At 44.9% G+C, this 24,182-nt stretch overlaps 1 protein-coding gene across 3 annotated transcripts; it reads left to right on the forward strand.

Moving 5' to 3' along the window:
* The first annotated feature begins 4,562 nt into the window (after positions 1-4,562).
* On the forward strand, positions 4,563-21,027 carry TRNAU1AP (tRNA selenocysteine 1 associated protein 1). 3 transcript variants are annotated; one of them, XR_007767621.1, is made up of 10 exons: positions 4,563-4,614; positions 7,761-7,858; positions 8,652-8,751; positions 11,540-11,592; positions 12,190-12,321; positions 15,495-15,614; positions 17,064-17,226; positions 17,808-17,841; positions 19,157-19,323; positions 19,591-19,636. XR_007767621.1 is itself a non-coding variant. In XM_050909865.1 (9 exons), the coding sequence occupies exons 1-9, from the start codon at positions 4,588-4,590 to the stop codon at positions 19,725-19,727; spliced, it is 864 nt and encodes a 287-aa protein (XP_050765822.1). In that variant the 5' UTR covers positions 4,563-4,587; the 3' UTR covers positions 19,728-21,027. The 3 variants fall into 3 exon arrangements, 2 of the variants coding, with proteins under 2 accessions (XP_050765822.1, XP_050765823.1); XM_050909865.1 differs by lacking the exon at positions 19,157-19,323 and having other exon boundaries at positions 19,591-21,027; XM_050909866.1 differs by lacking the exons at positions 4,563-4,614; positions 19,157-19,323 and adding an exon at positions 7,598-7,650 and having other exon boundaries at positions 19,591-21,027.
* Positions 21,028-24,182: the final 3,155 nt, after the last annotated feature.

The raw sequence follows: 24,182 nt of genomic DNA on the forward strand, positions 1-24,182 counted from the left end.
CCTCAGCGAAGATATGAAGTGGATAAAAACTACAGAGGAACAGGGATTGACTGATGGTGTGGGAATAGGAATGCAAAACCAGCAAGGGGAGCACATATGCTCATAGAGGGGAAAACTGACGGACCTGGGAATAAATTCCTCTAGCCCTGCTTGCTCATTGATGTGTGTAGGTATTCTCCACGCTGAACTCTATATGTTGTTGCTCACAGCCATTCAGCTCAGAAGCCACTCATCTTGAAAGATATTCCTTTAAAGGAACAGGAATAGAGTGTCCTTGTCCTATTCAATCTTGGCTTTGCTGGGGAATCTTACAAAACCCACAGTACCAGAGAAATATGAACATGGGACTATCACATAAGTGTCTTCATTTTTTCTTAAATACAAGGCAAGAGAGAACATCAGGTCTCTACCACTGCACTGTGTTGATATACAACAAATAGGTAAGAAAACTAGCAGGCACATACGTATCAATAATGAGCTTTTACTACCACTTCTTTCAAAAATACCGCTGGTAGCTAGAACTCGGTCAGAAATTATTTTTACTTGCTGTGAGATCAAGACAGGAACAGCAAGTCTTATCAATAAATAAATAAGAATATCAAGTCTACAATAATTTCTAAATATTACATTGGAAAAAAAGATCCCAGATCTCTGTATCGCTTTAAGCTGCGTTAACTTCATCATATAAAAAAATGGTTTTGATCAAATTTTAAGACCTACCATCTCATGCAATAATGGAAAACAGATTTCATTGCATATTTTCTCCTGGATTACTTAAATTACTTTCAGAATCTCAGAAGCCATTCCAAGCTCAAAGTTTTGCTTTATGTATCTTTATTTTTTTTAATTTTATTTATTATTTCAATTATGCCTGGCCAAATTCATCTCTGACCTCAGTCCATTGGCTACAGTTGTCTACGACGCAGGATGGACTTGCCGCCTGCAAGACCAACAACGGGGAAGGCTCTAACACAGTAACATACAGTACCAAAGGCAGAAAAACTATTTGAGTCAGTTTCAAGCTCAAGCTAAAAATAGCAAATTCAAATTAAAATCTCCCAGGCCAGATTCTCATGCTCAAAACCATTAATTTTAAATGCTGAGACCACTCAGGGCCTCCTCCCGGGAGGTACTGAGTGACCCTGAACTCCAATGAAAGTTACTGAGAGTTCAAAGAGCTCTGAAGCTCACAGGATTGGGCCCTCCAACAGGTTAAGCTCCTAGTGACCTGCTAAGAAACAGACTGCCAGCATTACCCAGTCCCGCGGGCGGCTCAAGGATCACCCCTCCAGTGGATTCCAGTAAATGCCAACTGGAATTTACTCAGCAGTTTTCAGGACCAAGTTCCTAGACCAAGAAATCACTGCTGTCCCAGCAGAGTTATACAAGATATACAGATGTTTCAGCTGCTGACTACTGACATCCACACACAGGACAGAGGAAACCCCATGTCTTCCTATTATGAGCTGCTGCCTCTTTGCCAGTTCACAAATATTTAAGGGGGAATAAACAGTTTTTCAGGTAATAATACTCTCCTGGCAGTGTTTTTGCTCTGTCACAAGGTTAGGTGCATAAACAGCAGTCACTTCAGATATAACACTGAATATAAAATTCTTACCTTCTCCTGGTCCAACACAATCACATGATCCTGGCTTCCTTTTGCATTTTCATTGCCCAACATCCATCTCTATGGATTATCCCAGGAAAAGCAAGTTCTGTATTACTCAGCTGGAAGGAAAAATGGAAAGGAGTTATTAAAGATACTGGACTCACTTCATCAAATGACAAAGAACAAACTACTGGCTTTGAATAGTTGTAAGGTAATAACAGAGAATGAGCGACAGCTTTGTGGGCTCTGCAAAGCAGAGCTCAGTGCTAACCAGTGGATGAATTGCCATGCTGCAAAAAAAAAACCCCATCCTGAAAGCTGACACCTGAAAGGCAGTCTCGGCAGGGACTCCAAAGAGGGTGAATTTGCAAGAGACCAGGTTGCCAGTGACACCGAGGCACAAAAAGTGCTACTTGACAACTGAACGTCTTTATTCAACAGAGTTATCAGCTGTGGGTCTCGCTAGCTGTCTCGATTTTATGCCAGATTTTGCAATGTTGTAGGGGAGAGCTTGGAAAAATGACCCGAGGGTGCCCTAGGGACTCAAAAACCAGAAAACAAATAAATCAAACTGTAAATATGTTTTTAATCTTATGATTCTTGCACACCCATGATTGCTGAAGAGTTGATATTCTAGAGCAATCAGTACTAGCCATGCTGCAGAATGATGATAGATACGCAGATCCTGCCCAGTATGAAGACGAAGGATTTTCACAGTCTCCTGCAGAAATGTAGTAAGGGTCAATGTTCATTACACTTTTCATCTGCAGGGAAAAGCAGAGCAAATAACTTTTCATTCTACTCCTGGTCGGTTTCACACATGGTGAATTCACACATCACTGGAACGAGGATGCTCCGGGGCAAGATTTAAGCGAACATTCACACATTGCTTCAGAAGAAGTTTCAGAGGATTGGCTCCATCGCCCCATGCTGCTCCCATCGCACCGTAACGATGCCCAGTTTCACCACCTGAAAACCCCCAGCCAACAACCGGCGGCCTTGTGCTGCCCTCTCACGGGCTGCAAACAGCAGAGCAGCAACACCTCTGCTCACCGAGAACCAGCAGCCACACAGGCAATAAATAGTACGGAGGGTTTGGAGTGTCCCTGTCATCATCAGCTGGATTTATGGCATGCTGCAGTGACTGCACAACCACAGCCAGTGCTTTAGCAGCTCTGCTCCATGCCTGGTTTTCCATAAGTGGGTACAGGCTCACAAAGCACAGCTCCCGTGGCCAGAACTGTAGTGTTGGGTGACACCGAAATACCAACCAGCTCAGAAGCACGCAGCCCTCGGTGCTCCGGGTCCACTCGTCTCTGCTCCATCATAACTAGTGGTCTCATTTGCTCCAGGAACTGCCGCCCTTGCTGTCGAAGGCATGGGGGAGTAAACAGGAGAAGAGGGAGGATTACACCGTACCCAATCCAACCCCACGTGCTGAGCTGACAACCCCAAAGACTGAATCTCCTGCCTGCTGAGTGAAGAGGCAGTGGTCTAACCTCAGAGCAAGGGGCAGCCCCGGTTTGGCCGGGATTCGGAGCACAGCTTCTGCCCCGTTGGGTGGAGGGGAGCAGGGATTACAGCTACTCACAAACCTCCTCACCTCAGTAAACCAACCACACTGAGCCTTTGGCCTTCTGCCGACATTGCCAACGAGTGCCTGACTTTGTAAACCATGTGCCAGCACTGACAGCAGTGGTCTGAGTTGTGCGCTCACACAGAGAGCTGAAAAACTTCCACACAGCTTATTTCAGCACCTCCAACTCTTGCGAGAAAACCTTGAAGAGATGACCAAAGTGCTTTTAAAACACCACAACGGTAGGAATGCTATCCCTTTGCTACACCAAATTATTTGGGATACACAATGAGTTTCCACAATACTTATGCAGAGCACGGCACAGGCCTGTGTACTACTATATGAAGTAATTAATTCTTTTCTTCATTTAAAAGCCTCATTTTTTTTTAAGGCAACCCCATGATGTGTGGGGGCCTGGGTTGTCAGCTTGGAGTGCTAAAATGAATTCAACCCCCGTCTCAGAAAACACAAGGATCTTTTAATTAGGAAATTTGGGGTTTGTTGTATTTGTCTTCTCACACGTGAAACTTTGGAGTACGCAACAGGCCCCACTTTCTTGCCCCCTTAAAGGGGCTGGAAGCTCACTGTCCCTTTTCAGAAAGAGCCGAGATCCCCGGGCATGACGTGACTCCAGGAATAGAGGCACTAATGGAGACCCCCGCGCTGGCCCCTGTGCCCCTCTCCAGGCCAGCCACAGCCACAGACCTTCCCCTGGGGCGGACATCTCCTCCCTGCCCCGGCTCCCTGCCTCACCACCCCCTTTCCCCAGTGCTTCTGCCCCAGGGGAAATCTCCTGACCCCCACCCCAGTCCCCGCATGGCCTCACCCAGGCGTGACCTGCCTTCCTGGCCCGGCTTGCCTCATCCATCCATCCATCCACACACCCCCTCCCCATCGTCCCTCAGCTCCTTCATCTTCCTCTTCCCTGTCTCCAGCCCTGGGCCCCTCATCTCACCCCCTCCACCCAGGCCTACCCCTCACCTCAGGCCTCCTCACGGCCCCACCAGGCACCCCCACACCTCCCAGCTCCCTAAAACCTCCTCCCAGCGCCCCAAAACCTCCTCAAGGAGCCCCAAACCCCAACCCTCTTCCCCCTCCTCACCCCCGCCTCCATCTTGCGCACACACCCCCCCCCCGCCGCCACCGCCGCCCCCGCCCGTGCCGCTGGCGCTCCTCCTGCCGGCAGGGGCGCTGCCGCGGGCCGGGGCGCCCGTGGCGGCGGGGGCGCCGCTCTCTCCGCCCGCCGGGCGCCGCGGAGGAGGCGGCGGCGGGGCAGCGCGGTGGCGGAGCGGGCCGCGGGCTCGGCGTGAGGCGGCGCCGGCGGCGGCAGCAGCGGCGGGGCCGAGCCGGGAGGCGAAAGTCGCGGCCCCGCTGAACCCGCCCCGGGGCCTGCGGGAGCAGTATGGCCGCCAGCCTGTGGATGGGGGACGTGAGTGTCCGGCCGGGACCCGCGCGGGGCTTTGTGAGGCGGGCAGCGGGGCGGCCTGGCCGGCGGGAGGCGGGAGGGCAGCGGCCGGGGCGGCCGGCCTCGGGGCGACCGCGGGCTGGGGCGCACTGACCGGCTGACACCCTCGCACCCACTGACACCCTCGCACCCACTGACACCCTCGCACCCACTGACACCCTCGCACCCACTGACCGACTGACACCCTCGCACCGGCTGACACCCTCGCACGACACCCTCACGCACTGACACAGCCTCACGGACCCTGACACACTCTGACACGCTCTGACACACGCATAAACTCCCGAACTGACTGACACTCTCACACACACTCTCTCCTGTGCACGCTGGCAGGCTCACGCAGGCTGACACGCACACTCGGGCAGGCTGACACGCAAACACACACTCAGAGATGCTAACCCCAGCCCGGCAGGCACGTTTGTGAGCAGTGACACACTCACAGACACGGTTAGACACCCCCCCGCCCCATCCCCTCGAGTGACCCTCGTTGCCTGCCCGCAGCCAGGGTCACAGACACACTCGTGGCACTTACACCAGTGTCCCGCACTGCCTGCGCTCATGCTGGTGGGCAGGCATGCTGGTGGGCACTGACATGTTCTCACACTTTCGTGCTCATGCTCTATTAGGCACTTACACACTCCCATGCTCACAAGCCTATATGCTTGCATGCTTCTAGGGTTTATATGCTGGTTTATATGCTCACATGCTTGTAGGCACTTCCATGCTCATGGTCATACGCTCTAAGGCACTTACACACTCACACGCTCACGCTCATGCTTGTGCTGCTAGGCTCACACACTTGTGCTCACACTTGTAGGCACTTATGCTTACTTGCACTCACATGCTTGTAGGCACCTATCCAAGAGTATCCCTCACTACCTGCCCCCCACACATGCACACCTGTGGGTGCACTCACACGCTTATAAGGATTTGCACTCTCCTACATGCACACACGCTCATACGCACTTACACACCCCAGTATTTCCCTCATTCCTGCCTGCATGTGCACCTGGCAGCACACTCACAGATGCTTCTTCGCCCTAGGGTGTCTCTCGCTGCCTGCTCGCATGCACGCCATGGGCACACTCACACAGTGATACTCAACCCACAGTGTCCCTTGTTGTCTGCCCTTCACACACACTGCATACACCCTCATACTCGTGCACCTGCGTCCCTCATCGCTTGCCACTGTACACACACACTTTCATACACGCTCATGTATGCATACTCACACCCAGCGTATTGTAGTGCTTTGCCACCCACCCACACGCCTGTATGTATGTGCTCACGTTGTATTGTAGTGTCTGCACTGTCTGCCACTTTTACACAGTCACATATGCCATCCCACCACTGTATCGTAGTGTCCTTGCTGCCTGCCACATGCTTGTGTGCACCTGCATATACGTACAGATATGCATATGCAGTTACACAGCGTATCTCAGTTTTCCATGTTGCCGTGTTTCCATGTTCCTTGCACGCACATCTTTCTCCAGCCCCTTACAGACTCACGCCAGCATATTGCATAGTCCTGCTTGCACACACACGTGCACCCTGTAGTCTTCCTCAGTCTCTCTCACGTATGTGTGTACACACAACCCAGCATATCACTGAGGATCCCACTGGATGCTTCTCTCTTATACACACACTCATGCACACCAAGTATGCCATTATTGCACACATACACTGACACATCAGGGAGTCTTCCACCGCCTGGCACTCATGCAAGCAGACTCCACGGAGGAGACTCCAAGGAGTCTGCTGTCTCTTTCTTTTACCCACACAAAGGGTTATCTACCACCTCTCCACCATAAGGCCATCTTCTTTTTCAGTCACCTCTCTCACAAGCAGGCCGCGGCTTTTTGAAACACACACGTACATATCCATCCTTTATGAGTCTGGCTTTCCTGTACACACACACCACAGGATCACCCTCTGCATGGCATGTCTGTACAGAGTAGTGCTGCCTCCTGCTTCTGGCACATGTAACGGAGTCCTTTCTGCTTTACACTCACACCTCCGCAGGGCATCTGCCACCTTTTGCACATGCGAGTGCAATATGGTCACCCACTGTCAGATACTGCACAAGTTTGCACATTCTGTCACGCACACAAGTGACGGAGCCACCTGGTACCTGACAGACACACGAACGTTCTCAAGGGCTGTCAGTTACCACGAGGCCATCTGTCTCACACAGGTGTATTTATACTTATATATATGGAGCTATATATGTTTCCCCCACACCCCGGCGCCGTGTTACCTGTCACATGCAGTGCTCCCCATCAGTATGTGCATTGCACAAAACCTTAATTTCAGTTAGTTCCCTCCTCCACTTTCTATCACACAGAGAGGCACCCTTTTCCCTCAGTCCCTTCATCATATATTTGGTCCCAAATTGCAGTGCTGTTTCATACTTTTCAGTCACTTACACCGTACAGACACCTGCCCTCCAGCGTGTTCACCCACACAGTACCACTGCCCTGCGCTTCACACGCACTCTGACGTGCACAGTGCCACCCTCTCACCTGTGACATAAACACGGTCAGTGCACCCACGTGCGGTACAAAGCGCAGACCTACTGCGGGACGCGATTAGAGGTCTCCCCTCCAAGTGCTGCCCTGCATATCTCCACAGTTATGCGAGGTAGACACGGCTCTGCAAACCCCTACCCTAGCTCGATGGGGGCTGTGTTACCTGACGCGTGCCGCCCGTTCGTCGTAGCACCCCGGGCTGTGCCGCGCCTGTGTACCGGTAGCGCTGGCCCAGCCTCCGTTTGCATACAGAGAAGAGCCTGCCATCTCCTTATCCCCTGCTCGGTGTAGTGAACGCTCAGTTTGTTGCTGTATGTTTCTGAGTGGCTTTTGTCCTTCTGTGAAAGCTCCCTGTTCTCTGAAATTCATGCTGTCTCTTGGGTTCCACTTTGCAGACTGTTGAGCCTGGTTCATGCATGCCTGCTGGTTTTGAGTGGCATCGACCCTCTTAAATGAGTCTTCTTTTTGAAGTGTAAGGGTAAAATACTTCTCAATAATGTTTTAACTGCTTAGGGTGACATTGACACATATATTCTCCTTTTTGTAGATGCCCTGGTCTAACTTTTGTTTTTGTTTTTGTAGCTGGAGCCATATATGGATGAAAACTTTGTTTCAAGAGCCTTTGCCACCATGGGAGAGCTTGTACTGAGTGTAAAAATCATTCGAAACAGGTTGACAGGGTAACTGTTTATGCTTGTTCTCAGTTTGTTCTACCAGTGCGTTTGGATTGAACTGTTTGCCCTCTACATGGCATCGCCGTGGTCCTGTCCGTATTAGAGCGGTTTTCCCTTTGAGCTTTTCTCCATTGCTGCCAACAGTATGGGTATATTGATGATAGCAATGGAGAAGGCAACTCTTCGACCTCTCCATCAACAAACCAAGGTTTGGCCCTCATCCTGCAGTGCTTCAGCACTCGTTCAGAGCGGCATATGTATGCCATACAGTCCCTCTGGGAATTACACCTCCTGGGCTGAAGGCTTCAGTGACTAGTCTGTGTTTGTCGTTGCACTAGTGCAGCTGCGTGATGCTGGCAGAGGTGGGAAGTCTGACTTAGAAAGAGCAATATGAGAACCTTTGGAGTTCACTTGGAATAAAATGAGTGACTGTATGCAGAATAAAGTAGTTTCATATTCTTGTAAATGTTGTAATTTCAGTTTTCGATTGTTTAAACTCGGGTGGGAAAATTTATAGTCAATGAAAGTAGGAAGTAAACTAATTGTGAGCAAAACTGTTTTCTATGCGCTTATGTTGACATGACTTACTGGTAAGTAAGGGCCATCGCTTTACTTGAGATCCAAGATTACTTTGCTAGCTTCTTTTTGGTAGCTAATGTTTATACTTTGAAAAAGAAATTGTTCTAAGTATTGCAACTATAGCAAATTTCCTACCAGTTATCTAAAAATGTAATATTCCTCCTCAAACGTGTTTTAAATCTGAAATCTTTCTCTCTCCTCTCCTGTGTCGTATGTTCAGAATTCCAGCAGGCTATTGCTTTGTAGAATTTGCAGATCTAGCTACTGCAGAGAAATGTTTACACAAAATCAATGGAAAACCGCTTCCTGGTGCTACACCGGTAAGTAAATGAAATCAGCCAGTTGAGAACTAAAACTGGGAAGGAATAGATAGTGTAGAATCTGTATTTTGAATGATTACAGCAAATTCAATAGTTAGCAAACTGGGATTCTTCTTTTCTTTAGAGTTAAAGTAATGAACATAAAACTATTAATGTCCTTGCTCAGAAAATTGTTGAAAAAACCCAGTAATTTCTATGTGAATATCTGGATAAAATCCAGGTATAGAAACGTTGTGGTGTGTTTTTTTATTTCTGAGCCTTTCTACTATTACCAAAGTTGGACTAATGAGAAACCAGAGAAGAACAAGGGAAAAATAGATTGAGTATACCTACAGCGGCCCTCCTGTCTCTCTCTGTTTGTAGTTCCATATTAATTTGTTACAGCGTGTGTGTTGTTATATACGTACAAGATGAACTTGCAAGTTCACTCTGAGTTTTGAGTAACCTCGATTTGCAAGAGAAACATGACTTTTAAGCCTTGCATTATTCTTGGCCCTTAGCAAACAAAAGTTATTCAAACCTATTTACAATGGAGAAAGAGCTAGATCATTGTATAATTGCAATACGTAACAAATGTCTTGGATACATAAAAGCTAGGTAGTTAGGAAGAAGAGGAGGAATAGTCATAGAGGCTAATTTTAGGATGTTGACTCGAACGTGTAGTAGATTAAAATGGGATAGCTGACACAGCTGTCTGTTGTACCCACAGAAGTTGGCTGCAGTAGCTAGGATGACTGGTTCATAATGCAGCTCTAGAATCACCCTAATTACGGTGTGATATAGTAAAGTAAATTGATGCCTATTTCAGTGTAGTTAATACCCTGAGTAGGAAACTGGGAAGTTCAGGTTGAACTGTTCGGTCAACCTTCCTGAGAGAATGGCATCCCCCATTAAAAGGGGGTAGATAAGAGGCCTGGAGGTATCTGTTTTACCTGTCCTGTTTAATATGCAAATCAGAGCCCATGATTAAGGCACGCTGATCTTCCTAGATGCCTTCTATAGTCACTAGAGAGAGAAAGAGAGCAGCTCTTGCAAGGAGTAATACAATAATTGAAGTTTGGTTTCGGGAATACCTGTCTTTATCCACAGTTTAATTCAAAATGCGGTGTTGTGTAGAGGGATGATTTACATTAACACATGGAGAGAATTACAGATGTCAGACAGAGATCCAATGCAGGCAGCCCACATCAGTGCACTCAGCAGGCAACTGTCCAGCTCATCTCTTGCATTTAGATACTTACTCTCTTGTTTACAGAAAACTGAGTGTGGCTCACTCTTTTATTTATTTTTAAATACTGAATCAGCCAAAGGAATAACAGAGAGCCATGGTGCTGTTGCTGTCTCTGTTTTACAGAATTAGTGTCCCCAGTTCCCATTTGAGTGGAAGTACTCTCCGGTCTCTCATTGATTCTAAACCCAAAATATTGCAATGAAGAGTGAGACCCAAAAAAAGATGGAAGTGCTTCAAAGTGGAATCTAAATTTTGTGTTACCTTGTCAGTGGTCCACAGAAAGAGTTGTGTAGCACTGTGCACCAGTGAATGCAAGCGTGCAAGGAACATGATCGTAGCCTAGAGTTAAGTCTTTGCTCTATTTCCCAAGAATTATTTACACAATCTTTGAGGGAAGAAAATACATCATGCAAGGTATAGGAGCACACGAAGCTCTCCACTATACTAAACAAATGTCCTGATCTCTAGGTTATGGACTCACAGTAGGCTTGCTTGCTTTGGCCAAATTCCCCTCGGATTCTTGCTATGCTACTGTGTAGTGCAGAGGGATATCTGCTTCGGAAGCCTGATGGGAGATAGAAAAATGGTTTTGAAGCCCCTCAAGCTGACGAGGGAATCCAGCTTAGGTCTTACACTGTCTGGGTGAGTTCAGACACCAGTGTTCTTTTAAAGGAGTGCAACCCTGTGCTTCTTCCTCTGTCAGATGTGTTTCAGAAGAAAATAGCAATTACCATTGCGCTCTGCGGTGAGCCTGCTTGGGTCATTGTGTGCTAAGCATCGTATAAGAACGCCCATGGGATTGAGACCCTCGGGATTTTGAGGCAGAAGATCAGCTGCTCCTTAGATCTTGGTCTAGACTTAAATGCGAGTTGGGCACAAGTTGCTGAATGCTGGTAGGATGGGGGCAGGGAGTTCCAGTGCAAGTGGGCACAAATCTAGGCTCCTGGGAAACTTGTTTAAAAAATAAAATCAGGTGCAAAGTTTAGGGAGGCCTCCAGTGTCCAATGTCAGGTGATTCTTTCAAAAAAACCTTCATTTTGGATCTTACTAAATGAGCACATCATCCAGAACAAAGTATTTAGCCATAATTCCAGACTCAGGGATTGATTGCATTTTCCAGCGTGGCAGATTCTGGTCTGCCAGTATTCGTGTAAATCACAAATTTCCAATGGTCTGTGCTGTCATTTCATTTTAAGACCTTAAAATTAGAAGTCATTTAATATTTGTTGTTAGTACCTCTGTTTTCCTGTCTTCTGTAAAGACAGAAAAATGTGGTGCTATGCAAGGTTCACCTGTCTCTCACTAGCTTTTTAAACTGTTGAAATAAAGGTAGGCCAAACCTCTTGGTGCAGGTTCTTTGCTGATTTTCATTGTTATAGCCGTACTGACGTCAAATAAAAATGTTGTCCTTGATACCTTAACTGGCTGGCCTGACGGCATTGAACATCTGTCAGCATTAAGAAAGTTGTGTAAAATCAGCTTATTGTATTTTTTCCTAATTGTTTGGATTCACATGAGAACATTTGAATGTATGGATTCATTTTTGCCTTGTTTCAGGCAAAGCGATTTAAATTGAATTATGCAACGTATGGAAAACAGCCTGATAACAGGTAAACGCTCAATATTTAAATATTAGTTTTGCCTACTTAATGTCTCTTTATCAATTGCCTTGCAAAGAGTATTCAAAATATGTAAACCCACAAGTTCATCGTTGCCAGTCTTTAGCAGAGGGAGAGTGACTTAGCCTGCCTGTCAGTTTTATGCTTTGCCTTTTGTGTGGCACAGCAGATTTGTCAGGAGTGTCTTTTAAGGTATTTAAACTTTGTAGCATCAAAGTATCTAATTCGTATATTATAATTTAAGATCAATATGTTGGAAATAGCAAATCTATAAATGAGACATTAGTGTTTTCTCGCCATGTTAGAAATCCAGAGATATCCATTGAGAACTAAGCAATGAAATCTTTAAATAAAAAGCAGTATTGAGTAGATTGGTTGTGCTGCTTGAATTAACTTGAAAAAGCAGCATCAATAAAAATTTTAGTCACCTAAGCAACTTAACTGGCGACACTTTAAAGTATCCATTAAATGGTCTTTTAATATCACTTTTCTCTGAAGTCAAATGTCTAGGCTAAATGTTAGCTGTCACTCAGCATGCCTCTTTTTTTGTATGATTGTGCCTAAGAAGTTTTCTTTTGATTTCTTTAGTCCAGAGTATTCACTTTTTGTGGGAGACCTGACTCCTGATGTGGATGATGGCATGTTATATGAATTTTTTGTTAAAGTTTATCCATCATGTAGAGGTGGAAAAGTTGTTTTGGACCAGGCAGGAGTATCCAAGTAAGTAATCTTTTATTCATTCTGTTCTTCCACTTCACGTGCAGCAAGAGGAAAGATATAATGCGGCAAGGGAAAAAGAATAGTTTTATCAGCATAGATTTTAGTAATCTTAAAATACAACGTTCTTGAACATTCAGTCTACAGCATGCTTGCGTTTTGATAGTCAGCACAGCGTATTGTCACTCCTCTGTCAGCCTGATGCCCTTTGTGTGTTGGCAGTATGTTATTGCACTTCTGAAAATGCTGAAAAATGTCTAAGTAATCTTGAAACACTGTCTTCCTGGACTTTCAGCTGGAATTGGGCTTTTACAGTCTTTAGGCTATTGAGTGTATATTCCTTTGAAAGCTTTGCAGGTTTTTGTCTCAAATAGGGTAGGGCAAACAAAGCTATGATTCATTGTCAGATACTTAGTAGCTTCCTTGTTCGTCTTTACTGGAAATGTCTTGCCAAAAATAGATGTCAAAAAGTTGGATTTCTTAACGTTATTAAAACATTTTCTAAATAGCAGAAAATGAAACTGTGTTTTTCTAGAAGAGGGACCAGTTGGTGAGCATCCTTGTTTTCAAAACAGAACATGGCTTCAATGAAACACCATATTCTGATATAATACCTATGAGAATGTTGTGATAAGACTTAGAATATGACTGTAGATCTCCCCTCTTTCTCACATAAGATTTCTCAGTCTTAGACATGTTGGTTTGAAGGAACCTCTGGAGGTCTCTGGTCCAACTTCCCGCTCTGAGCAGGACTGCTGCCAACGCTAGATCAGGTCAGCCATAAATTGTGTAGCCTGGAAAACCTCCCAGGATGGAGATAATGCAACCTGTCTGGGCAGCCTGTTCCAGAGCTGCGCTACCTCCCTAGTAATGAAGTTCTTCTTCATGTGCAACCTGAACCTCTTGCAGAGCTGCTCAGTCACTCTCTGGCTGTTAAGTACTCATCCTGTTACTGCCATCTCACCTGAGACCGACACTGCTGGGGTGGGCTCCGGGTGCCGCCGCCTCCTCCTCAGAGGTGTAAACCCAGCAGTTCTCGTTTTGCTGTACCTGCTTCAATCTCTGCCTACGAAATAGGTGTTGGGTGATGCAGGCTGGGCTTTGGGAACTGTTCCTAAGTGCAGACCTCAGGGAAAGGGAATCTGTGGTAGCTTGGGCAGTGGGGAAGGAGCAGGGGCTTAAAGTCCTATTGCTGGGAAGAGCACAGCTATCTCCCCTAGCAGGGCCAGGGTGTTGCTGCCAGGGATTTTGTTGTGACTTGTGCAGTTACTCAAAGCTGAGGCAACTGCAAGTGTTAGTGTGATGTGAGAGAGGAACTTGGGGCTTGTGGACGTGCCTAGTGAAGCCCTGGCCCTTCCAGCAAGGGCTGGTAGATCAGGAAGGCCTCCTCCCAGCACCTCTTGTCCAGGCAAGAGAGGAGCTTGGAGCCTGATGCCGTAGTGCTGTGCCTGCTTCTTTGCTTTCTGCTGAGGATGCAGGCTGGGGGGCTTCTCCTCACTGCAGGGACAGGACAGAATGCCTGCCAGGGAGGTCCTGGCCACGAAGAAATGATTTCTTGGTGGGTTTTCTTCTGTACTAATATCTGGTTTAGCCATTGGTGTGAAAAAACTTAAGTGTCTTGAAAAGTTGGAAGAATCACTGTCTCCCTTGCTGCACCCAACATCTATTCCTATACACTACATCCAACTCTTTATCTGTCAGTCTCTATTTTGGAACTGCCAATATCCCCGGTTTCACTTACACACTCCTGGTCCCATCCGAAAGGCTGCAGGAGTCTTTGTAGCAGCTTAGAAACTTACATGCTTTTGTGTGCGAACACCTAAAACTGACTTAAACCGACTTAAAAGTTGACTTGCACTGGTTTAATTTGCCACAGTCCATTCGCAGAAGGCAAGTTAAACAGAATGTGTACCCATGTAGAGTTTTGCTCTTGCTTAATTATCCAGTTTGTATATAGAGAAGCCAGAGCTTTGATTTGGTCTTCTGTATGTGAGGAGTACACATACATACATGCATATATGTATAAAAATATATATTTGGACTTGTGTGTATAGCTTACTGTGCAAGATACTGCATTTTGTGGGGCACAAACTGCTCTGTAATAGCTTCCAGTGTGGACCTACTACGAGTACTAGGTGATGCCGCTTTCGAAATAGCATGTTACTTGGTGTTTAAGAGTTCCCACAGAATAGATAATATGCTGTAAATTTACACCCTTGCTTACGGCTCGTTCTTTTCCCCAGGTAGACAAGCCCTTTCCCTCCCAAACTCTTTCCTTCACCTAGATGGATACCTCTTTCCCTCCCACACCTAAGTCTTTGATCTTTCTGCTGCGTGAGGCAGCCCATCCCATCTTGGGATCCTGGCACTGCCCTCTTGGATGCTGTTGCATTGCTTCTGACTCACTACAGCATCAGAATCCCACGCAAAGGACCTTTGGGGTTGGAGGGGAATTAATATTTTCTGTCTGGCTGATGTACAATACTGCTAGCACCGCAGTGAAGGATTGCTACAGAGTCGAGGCGTTGCTGGCTGTGTGCTGTCCCTGTTGAAGTTGTGCTGTCAGAGCAAGATTTAGCAACTTGACATTAAGAGCTCGTTTTCAGGTCCACTGTTGAGAATGCTGATGGGGCCGTGCCGTTGTTAGGAATGACAGAAAGCCTATTTGAGTATTTTCCTGTTGAAAAGAGGACTTGATTGGAAAGTGTATCTCAGTCGATCCTACAGAAAAGCGATGTTTTCCTTCACACTGGGGCAGTCTTAGATATAAACAGTGCCTATGTCTTGTCAATCCTGTGCTGACTTGCAACTGTTTAGATGATCTGTATCCTCCCAGTATAGATTTGAGGCTTTGCTACTGTCTGTTCGTGCATTTCAACATCTTGTGTCAGCTCACTTCCAATTCCCCAGAATCCACTGGCACAAGATTTGCTTTACTTTTGTGAAGCCCTTGCAAGTACTGCCAAAGCTTGGACGTACGGTTTCCAGCATTTTGCAAAAGCAACTGGAAGGCGGAATCATTTAATCTCTACTAAAAGCAGGGACAGACCTAGCGAAAGTGTTTCATTTGCTGTGTTTTTCAAAACCAATTTTGACTTCACTGTAAATATTTTTTTTTTAAAAGTGGCATGGCTTTTTTGTTTTTGTTTTATATGAGTTACTCTGTATCTCTGCAGAGGTTACGGGTTCGTGAAATTCACGGATGAACTGGAACAGAAAAGAGCGCTGACAGAGTGTCAAGGAGCTGTGGGGTTGGGCTCTAAACCTGTACGCTTGAGTGTGGCTATACCAAAAGCGTGAGTATAAGAGCAGCCAGACGTTTATATAAGAGCACCGTGATGTGAAATCACGTGTATTTTTAAATGTCTTTTAGTGGTTTGGGTACATTTCCTGGATGTTTCCATCACAAAGTGAAGGAATACCCACGAATATAGTAGCTAGAGTATGAGAACGCACAGGAATTTTAAAAAAATTATAACATTAGATCAAGACTAAGTATTTTGCACTGTTTTTAATTGTATACATTATTAAATACACACACATGTACACACACTGTATTTAAATATGATTATTTTTAAAGTGTATGTTCCTTTGCATTAAATTGAAATAGTCTGAATCTGCTTATTGATTTCTGGATAGCAAAGCTCAATTACCTTGCTAATTCTAATATAATGTCTACTAAATATAAGTCTTTTGGGGCAGGGATTAACTTTTTTTTCTGTGTTTGTTCAGAACCTGATACAATGAGATCCTGGTCTGACTTGGGGCTCGTAGCACTAGGGTAATACGAATAATAGTAATTGCTCCCTATTTGAATAATATTTAGATTTTCAGTGACCTCAGAAGTCTTGGGGGGATAAGGAAGAGAAAAGCAGAAAAAGGGGGTGTATCGTGGTGAGAAGATTGATGTTTCCCTCTTCCTACTTCTCACTAGTTTCATCATTAGACATAGCTTTATGTGTGACATATTTTCATTTTCAAACAATATTTGTCATCTCATTATTTCAAATCTTGATAATCAGGTGGGATTCCTAGTTCCTTGGGAATGCTGCCACTTTATGGCAAGGAATGGGAATTTTAGTCAGCTCACAGGCTGTTTGAGTTTATTTTTTTAATTACTTGTAGTCCTTTTTACTTCATGAGCTCTTCCAACTATGTGCATTGAGGACCACCCAGTCAGTGAGAATGGGGACAACGAGTCGTTGCTTAGGCTTCCGTACGATAGTGGCAGAAGGGAGAGGTTTTTGTCCGTTCTTACTAAAGAAAAGCCCAGTTCTTTTGCAAGGCTCTAAGTCTTTAACTCTTCATGTAAAGCAAGACTCAGTACCTTGTCTCAGGAAGCTGCAGAGCACTTCATCCTATTTATCGGAAGGAAAAAGGGACCCAAGAATCTGGATCATGGTTCAGGATTATTCTAAACTGAGGCTCGTAGTCCTGAACTCTTCCCTTCCCAAAGCCAGGAAGTGATACTAAATTGACTTATAAAGAATGAAAGCAATGTTTATTAATGAAGGTGAATATGAATACAGGCAAGGGCGTTAAATTTAAACCACTTCTTTCTTTCTGCAAATGTATGCAAATGATAAATACTGCTGCAGTAAACAGTGAATATATTTTAAAGACTGAAATTTGCATGTTAGACTAAGCCTTGTCTATGTACCATATTGTATCTTAAGCTATTTCACTGCTTTTTGTCATAATTGTTCTGCATTATTTGCAACTTATTCCTGCTTTATCTTTTTAAGTAATCGTGTGAAACCAATGGAGTACAATCAGATGTACAACTATAATTATAACCAATATTACCAACAATATCACAACTACTATGCCCAGTGGGGCTATGACCAGAACACAGGCAGTTACAGCTACAGCTATCCCCAGTATGGATACACGCAGAGCACAATGCAGGTAGGACAGCGCGACGTACTCGCTCTTCAGTGATCTGTCAGCACAGAAACACGACATAGCTTACAAAACAGTGATGGGCACATTTTATCTTCAACCTCTGGGGTCTTCATATAGCTACTTGATGAGGAAGCAAAACTGTTTAGCAGGCCCTGGTGCGTACTGTTGCCTTATGCGAAGGCTGTTGCTGGGACTGGAGGGGTAAAAAGGTCTGGAGGACACAAAGGGTCTCTTAATACAGTTGTCACGGTAGAAGGGTACTCTTGATACGGGCAGTTGGACCGGCAGTGCTAAGACTGCCTTCTGGGATCCTTCATAAGCCTTGTTTTAGAGGAAAGAACAGATCAGGGCAGCCAACCAACTTCACCACAGGAATTTCAAGAACTGCTGCCTCTGTTAGAAGTTTAGTGTGGCATCTCCCCCGTGGAGTCTGTTGGGAGTGGAACATGGGGCTTACGTGCGAAGAATTCTGTTGTAATCAGTCAGATACAAAAGTCAGTATATGACAGTAGTAATCAACAGGTGATGTTCGTAAAAGAAAAGATAAGTATCTGCTGTCCTAAGGGGTTTGTTTTTCCTTGCAGACATATGAAGAAGTTGGTGAGGATGCGTTGGAAGGTACGTTTCTCAAATTCTATATTGAAGTTGTCTGTTTGTTCTGCACTGATTAGAGATAGTCTTTCTCAAATTGGCCCTTAATTTCAATGTATAATATACCTTTATCTTTGAGTAAATCTGAGGTCTGAGAAGATTTGTGGGTCACTATCACCTAGCACAATTGCATCCTTATTTTACAGTTGCTGTTCCTAGTCTAAACCTTGTCAGGACTGAAACTAATTGACTTCACTAGCACTGAGATTTTAATCTTCTATAGGACTCAAACTTTTATCCTTTTTTTGGTATTTTTTCTGGTATGCTACAAAAGCAATGTAGATATTCTGTTTTTCTGTAAAATCTTGGAATTTAGAGCCCAGGGTACTTCACTGTGCTTTTAGTTTAAAAAAGAAATAATATCAGTTAGCACACTGATAAAATATTTGCTTTAGCAGTCATTGCTTGAAGTGGGCCACTAAACCATACTGGGGTTTTAGATATACATACAAGCAGTTTTTATTTATTGATGGAAGAAAAAATCATTTCATACTAGCAGTTCCAAATTTCTGTCTTGAGTGGAATATGCACTGTGTAGTGTATCTTATTCTTCTCTTTAAAAAAAAATTAAAAATCACATGGTAACAGTAGAAAGCAGCTGGATCCTTTACAGGATCCATAGGTATCAGTAATGATGTCAATGAGAAAGCCCTTAATGGCTTTTAAAAGCATTGCAGGAGCTTGCCTTTCTCCGAAACTAACGCACCAGTACTATAGTTAGAATATCTCTGGGGTGTCTTTTTCTCATTGATTAAATTAGTACATTGAAATTTGTAGGAAACTGAAATAATGTATTGCCAGTGTATCATTCCTTTTTCTTAATTCTGTTCTCCTGTGATGTGTTGCAACATGACGTAGCTAAAACCGAACATGTTGACAAGCATTTTATTCCTGATGTGTTTTGTAGTTTTTCCATTCAGTCAGCTAGTTACTTTGGACTCTGATAGTCGCTTGCTAACCTATGTGATTGTGCTAGTCTGATAACCTGAGCTTTAGATTGTGGGTGTTGTTAGGTGAGCTTTACGTCCTACAAGTGGTTTGGGGAATACGATGAGTCGATTATTGCGAAATGTTAAGTGTGCATAGGTAGCAGCAGAATTGTACCCGCTGGGTTGCTGTCCAGCTCCAAAATGCTTTACAAACATTTCTTCCAGCTGTAAAATAGGGGACATAGTCATACGTAATTCACTGGGTGTCGCTGGCACTTCTTTGGTTACTAACTGTGAAATGCTTTGAGATGTTCGAGGCTTTGGCAGACGAGCTCTGGTGACTCTTGTTGCAGCAGCGTAAGACGCTACCGTCCCCAGCCATCCACTCTGACCCTGTAGTGGAGGGAGCAGAACGGAACGTGTGCCTGCGCCTCCGCTCCTCCACTTTGCAGTCCGGTGCCTTAGTGCCAGCCCACCTTCTTTGGCAGTTTAAGTGGCTACACTGGGCTGCGAGGTGCAGGTATGCGTTCTCTCTGTTGACTCTGCTATGGGGGCAATCACCACTGGAAAGAGGGACGTATTTGGATGTAGTTATTTCTTGTCCCGTTGCAGAAAGATTTACTAGGGCTAATCTAGTCAGGTTCATGATTGGGCAAGTGCTGGGAATGTTTTGTGACTCCCCCCACGTTTGTTTTAATAAAACTAACATGTTTATGGGGTGTGGGTTTTTTTTTTCCTAACGCATTTGGCGTGTGACCTATTTCTCTGTCTGTCTTTCCCCCTTTAGATCCGACGCCTCAGTTAGACGTCCATGAAGCAAATAAACAGTTTATGGAACAGAGCGAAGAGCTCTACGATGCCTTGATGGACTGTCATTGGCAGCCTTTGGACACTGTCTCGTCAGAGATTCCAGCCGTGTTATAGCCTCGTTGCTGAGGCACTGTGTCTGTGTGACAAGCCAGTGCGCTCCGGACTGTTACGCTGCTCCTGGATCCTGCAGTAGTGAGGGGTGGCCCTTTCTCCACCCAGGTCTGTTACTCGAAGTACAGGAGGACTGTGGCCTTTCCTGTACAGAATGAGTATCGTAGGAGCATCATGGTAACTTTTATTCATGGTGAAAGTTAGAACTGCAACAGTTTTATTCCTTTTGTCTTGAAATGAACTCTTAATACTTATTGGGAATTGTAATTTATAAACTTTCAACGAGATGGCACAGGGGAAAGACTCTACTCCAACGTACAATAAAAAAGTTGGTCTTTTAAGTAAAATTACCCTTTGCATTTTGGTTCCTGCCCATCTTTCTGTTTTGCTGCCCATTTAACTGTCTTCAGTCATTTGATCCAACTCTCATGAATGTGTTATTTTAAAAAAATCGTTGTTGGATACCACTGAAATGTCTCAAAAGCTTTCTAGTGACTGGGTAAGGTTGCCGTAACTTGAGCACGGGCAAGAACGACGTAGATGAAAGCTTATGTTCTGTTTAACCTAAGCTGTGATCTTGAGCTAGCAAGTTTGTAGCTCAGTGTTCTTAAGTAATCTACCTGAAGAGCATTTTGGAGAGTAAAGACAGAAAGGAGCGTTCTAAAACTACTACAGACCGATGCCTTCTACCTGGTGATCTCTCGCACGTTTGGCTCGCTTCGCCACCTGTGTATGAGGAAATAATTCCCCATCAGTCAAGCAGTTTAAAACACTTTTACCAGCAACCTTGTTTAAATGTTATTTTGTGTATCATGCCTTTTTTCATTGTGGACACACCTTGATGGTCTCATTAAGATGTTAAGATTTCATAGCGTCTTCCACTGTCCTGTCAGAGAGAATATGGTGAAACTGAAGATCTTGCAGCAAAAACGGGTCAGAGCAATCTAATCGATATATTGTGCAACAAATTGTTGCTAACCTGGAAAGCAGTTTTCTACTGGATGTTGTATAAGCTGGATGGACAAGCAATATATTTAAGCTAATATTATGTTGCGTTAGAGGTGAAAGCGAAAATAATAGCACTTATGTACATGTTATAAGCCCTTTCCAGGCTTTTGTGCCTTAAACTCTTTGAGAAATAGGAACAGATAAACTACCTGTAATAAATGTCTATCCAAGAAATAGTTTGGTAACTGAAATTGCTACTGCAAAGCATTTAGTTGCCTCCCTGCCCATGTTGATGCAGAGATTTGCCACAAAATTTAAATACTTTCATAAAGCCTACTTCTACTACACCTTTGTTTGTGTCCATAATTACGATATATTTGTCAGTCGGTGGTGTTTTTATCAACTGCAATGGTAAACGCACTGTGAATGTGAGGGGAGCGGTGACATATCCTGGAGTTAGCATGTTTCTGAACAAGTGGAACTAGAGGACTACTGGACCCCTGCGTTCTCATCTGCTGTGAATTTTTTCCTCCTGCTGTGCATCTGACTGTGCTGCGGGCTGTTAACAGTGTCCTAACCGTCAGTTACTCTGAATTTAAGGAAATGAATGTTCCCTGCGTGTGCTGGTGGTGTTTCAGAGGCAGCAGAGAAGTGGAAGAGAGCAGAGTGCTTTTTTTCTTCTGATGTAGCTGGTCAGCTCAGATGATGGCCGCCTTCTTGAAAAGTGCCTGTTCAATAGAGTGGCATTTCAGAGGTGATGGAAAGAAGGGGTTTTTTATGTTCTGATGTTAAAGGCTTTGTAGATCGTTCTGTTACTGTGCTGCAACAGTGCTACCCTGTATGCCCTTCATTCTCCTCTTTTGGACCTGTCTTTCCCTATCCCCCCAAAAGTTAGCTTTTATAATGCAGCCCTCCTAATTCGCCACGGGAGGTGACCTGAAGCCACACGTACTTTATCGATATAAATTTATGCTGCTATCCTAAGGCTGGCCAGCATTGCTGTCCTGTGTAGTATTTCCTGATGCATGGATAAGCAATACCCATCTAAGTCTGTCTTTAAAGGACAGTGGAGCAGGTTATCACAGAGCAGCACCCCGCACAGACGGTAACGCTGTGGCAAAATCCTTTTGCTCTTTGCTTTTGGTTTTGCGGTGGAAAGAAAGTTGGTAATGATTAGTCCAATCCATCATAATCCCTTAGTTTCTAGGAGAGCTCTGTATGTACAGACCCTTGGGCCCTTACGTGGAAAACAATTTGGGAGTACAGAGACCAGCAAAGATTACCTGCTGAAGCCTGTTAACTGGTGCTGCAGAGCTTAAAATAGCTCAAGCATTTCCTTTGAGGAGGGAGGTTGACATGAGGCTTTGGGCCACGTTCCCTTGATGTGTGAGCCAGCCTTTTGGGGTTGTTTGTGAGAATCTCAGCCAATGTTCTGTTGAGCTGTTAGTCTCTCTGCGCTTTTTTCTGTGTATCACTTATTCATCTTAATGTTCATTTTCAGCTCCCGGCCATTATTGCAGCATCTGAAGCACAGAGGAGACTTTTATGTGGAGCTACAAAACAGCCGGTCACCTGGATTTTGTAGGGTTTGTGCTTTGGAATCCAAGTTAAACAGAGTGTGGGATTTTGTTTCTCATGGATGGCTACAGGAAAAGCCCTGATTAATTACCATTTAGTGTAACACGGGATGAAAGACAAGGACTCCGTGTAGTAAGGTAAATTCTGCTTTTATCTTTATGTGCTAAAGGCAAGGAATCCAAGGCAGATGATATCACAGCTCACTGGGATTATGTAATTCTTGAAAATGACATCAAAATCTGCGACTGAGATTATGAAATATTCTGCCTTTCAGCATGCAACATTTACTAGTAATTACAAAAACAACTTAAACATTCTTACTATGTTACTTGATGAAGATGTGATGATCCAATTTAGATTACTCTAAATTGCAGGAACTCTCGGATTACCGTTTGGGTTTCATAGACTGAAAAATGTTTAGCCAACTGCAGAGCTGGAAAGACGTGGGCGTTAGTCCTGTTGGGCACGAAGTGGTGATCTCCAAAGCGTAAGCTTGCAAGGCTGCGGGGTGTCGTGTTGCCATTAACGGGTGTTTAATTAGAAGCTTGACAGTAAGCATCGGGGGTGGCCTGTGAGAAATTCTGACCGGCTTCCAATGGGATGAGGAGTCTGAAACCATTTCTTTAGCAAATGTGGGGCTGCACCAGCACAGCCCAGTGTATGGGTTGAGGGGTCTGACGGGGGCCGGTGATGATGTTTTCCATGTGTGTCTGACTAGAGAAAATTCCTCTTCCTTGGACCGGTTTCAGGAGACAGGTTCATATCCCGCACACCAAGAAGTACCAAACACCCTTAGGTATTTCTCTGAATCCCTTTTGAGGAACAGAGATGTTTGACTCTGATCTTTGCGTACTTAGTTTCTCATTACTGGCTTGCTAATCCCCAGCTTCTGCTAAACAAGATCTGAGAGGAATTTTTACCTTCCAGCCTTGCTATCTCCCAGTGCATCTTGTAAAGCGTACTGGATACACCAGTTTCTGGATTTAACTTGGGATTTGCTTAGACATGAAATGAATTCAATGGCAGGACAGGGTATGAATTTTAAATGCAGTAGCTACATTTAGAAACTGATAGAGCTACTTCAGAAAGTGTCTGTGACAAAGCTTGCTTTACCTTTTTGCCTGATTAGAGCATTTCTTCAGAAAATATCTCCTTTTTTTGTCAAGTTACTATGCTTTTCTTCCTTAGCAGTTATTCCCAGTCAAAATGGTTTTCCCAAGTGCAGTCAGTTTTGTAAGAAGGGTTTTGGGGGTACTGCTTGGTACACACTCCGTTTTTCTCAGGTGATATCACGCTGCTTCTGCTGTAAAATTTCCAGGGTCAAAGCAATGGTAGATAACGCAGTTAAGGCGATACAGACGGAGAGCTGTACGTGGCCAGGACTTGTCTTGTCCCCTCAGCCCACAGGATCCCCGAGGAGCCGCAGGCATGGCAACCCACCTGGATCACTAATTCATACTTGCTTTTCCTTACTGTTAGTTTTTCACAGAGCGCTTTCCTGCGGGTTGTCTGCTCCCACCTCTCTGGTGGTGGGAATTGCAGCCTCTCCAGCGTTTGCTCCCCGTCCTGCGCTACGGAAGAGACTGATGTGAGGCTCCCAACCATACCGGGAGGTTTCGTCAGGGCTTCGCTGACCTCGTGGTCGAGCACCGCAGACGTGCAGTGGGATTTTCTCTGCTCCTCTTCGGATCTCCATCCATCTTCTCGTGATGGGCTGAGGTCTACTGAGCATCTGTTGGCTTTCGGTGTTGCTCTTTGGGGATTCTCCCTGTTCAGCATTTGGAAGATTCTCTTCCCAAACACGTGATGTTTACCAAGGTTTGAATTTTTGGGGAAGAGGGGTGGGGGTTTTTTTGCTACAACGAGCTCCCAGTTTCTGTCCTGCCCTAGGATTTGACAGGGAGGTTTCTAGGTTCATTTTGCACGAGTCGC

This window comes from Gymnogyps californianus, chromosome 22, assembly GCF_018139145.2.
Source record: "Gymnogyps californianus isolate 813 chromosome 22, ASM1813914v2, whole genome shotgun sequence".
Classification (NCBI taxonomy): Eukaryota; Metazoa; Chordata; class Aves; order Accipitriformes; family Cathartidae; genus Gymnogyps; species Gymnogyps californianus.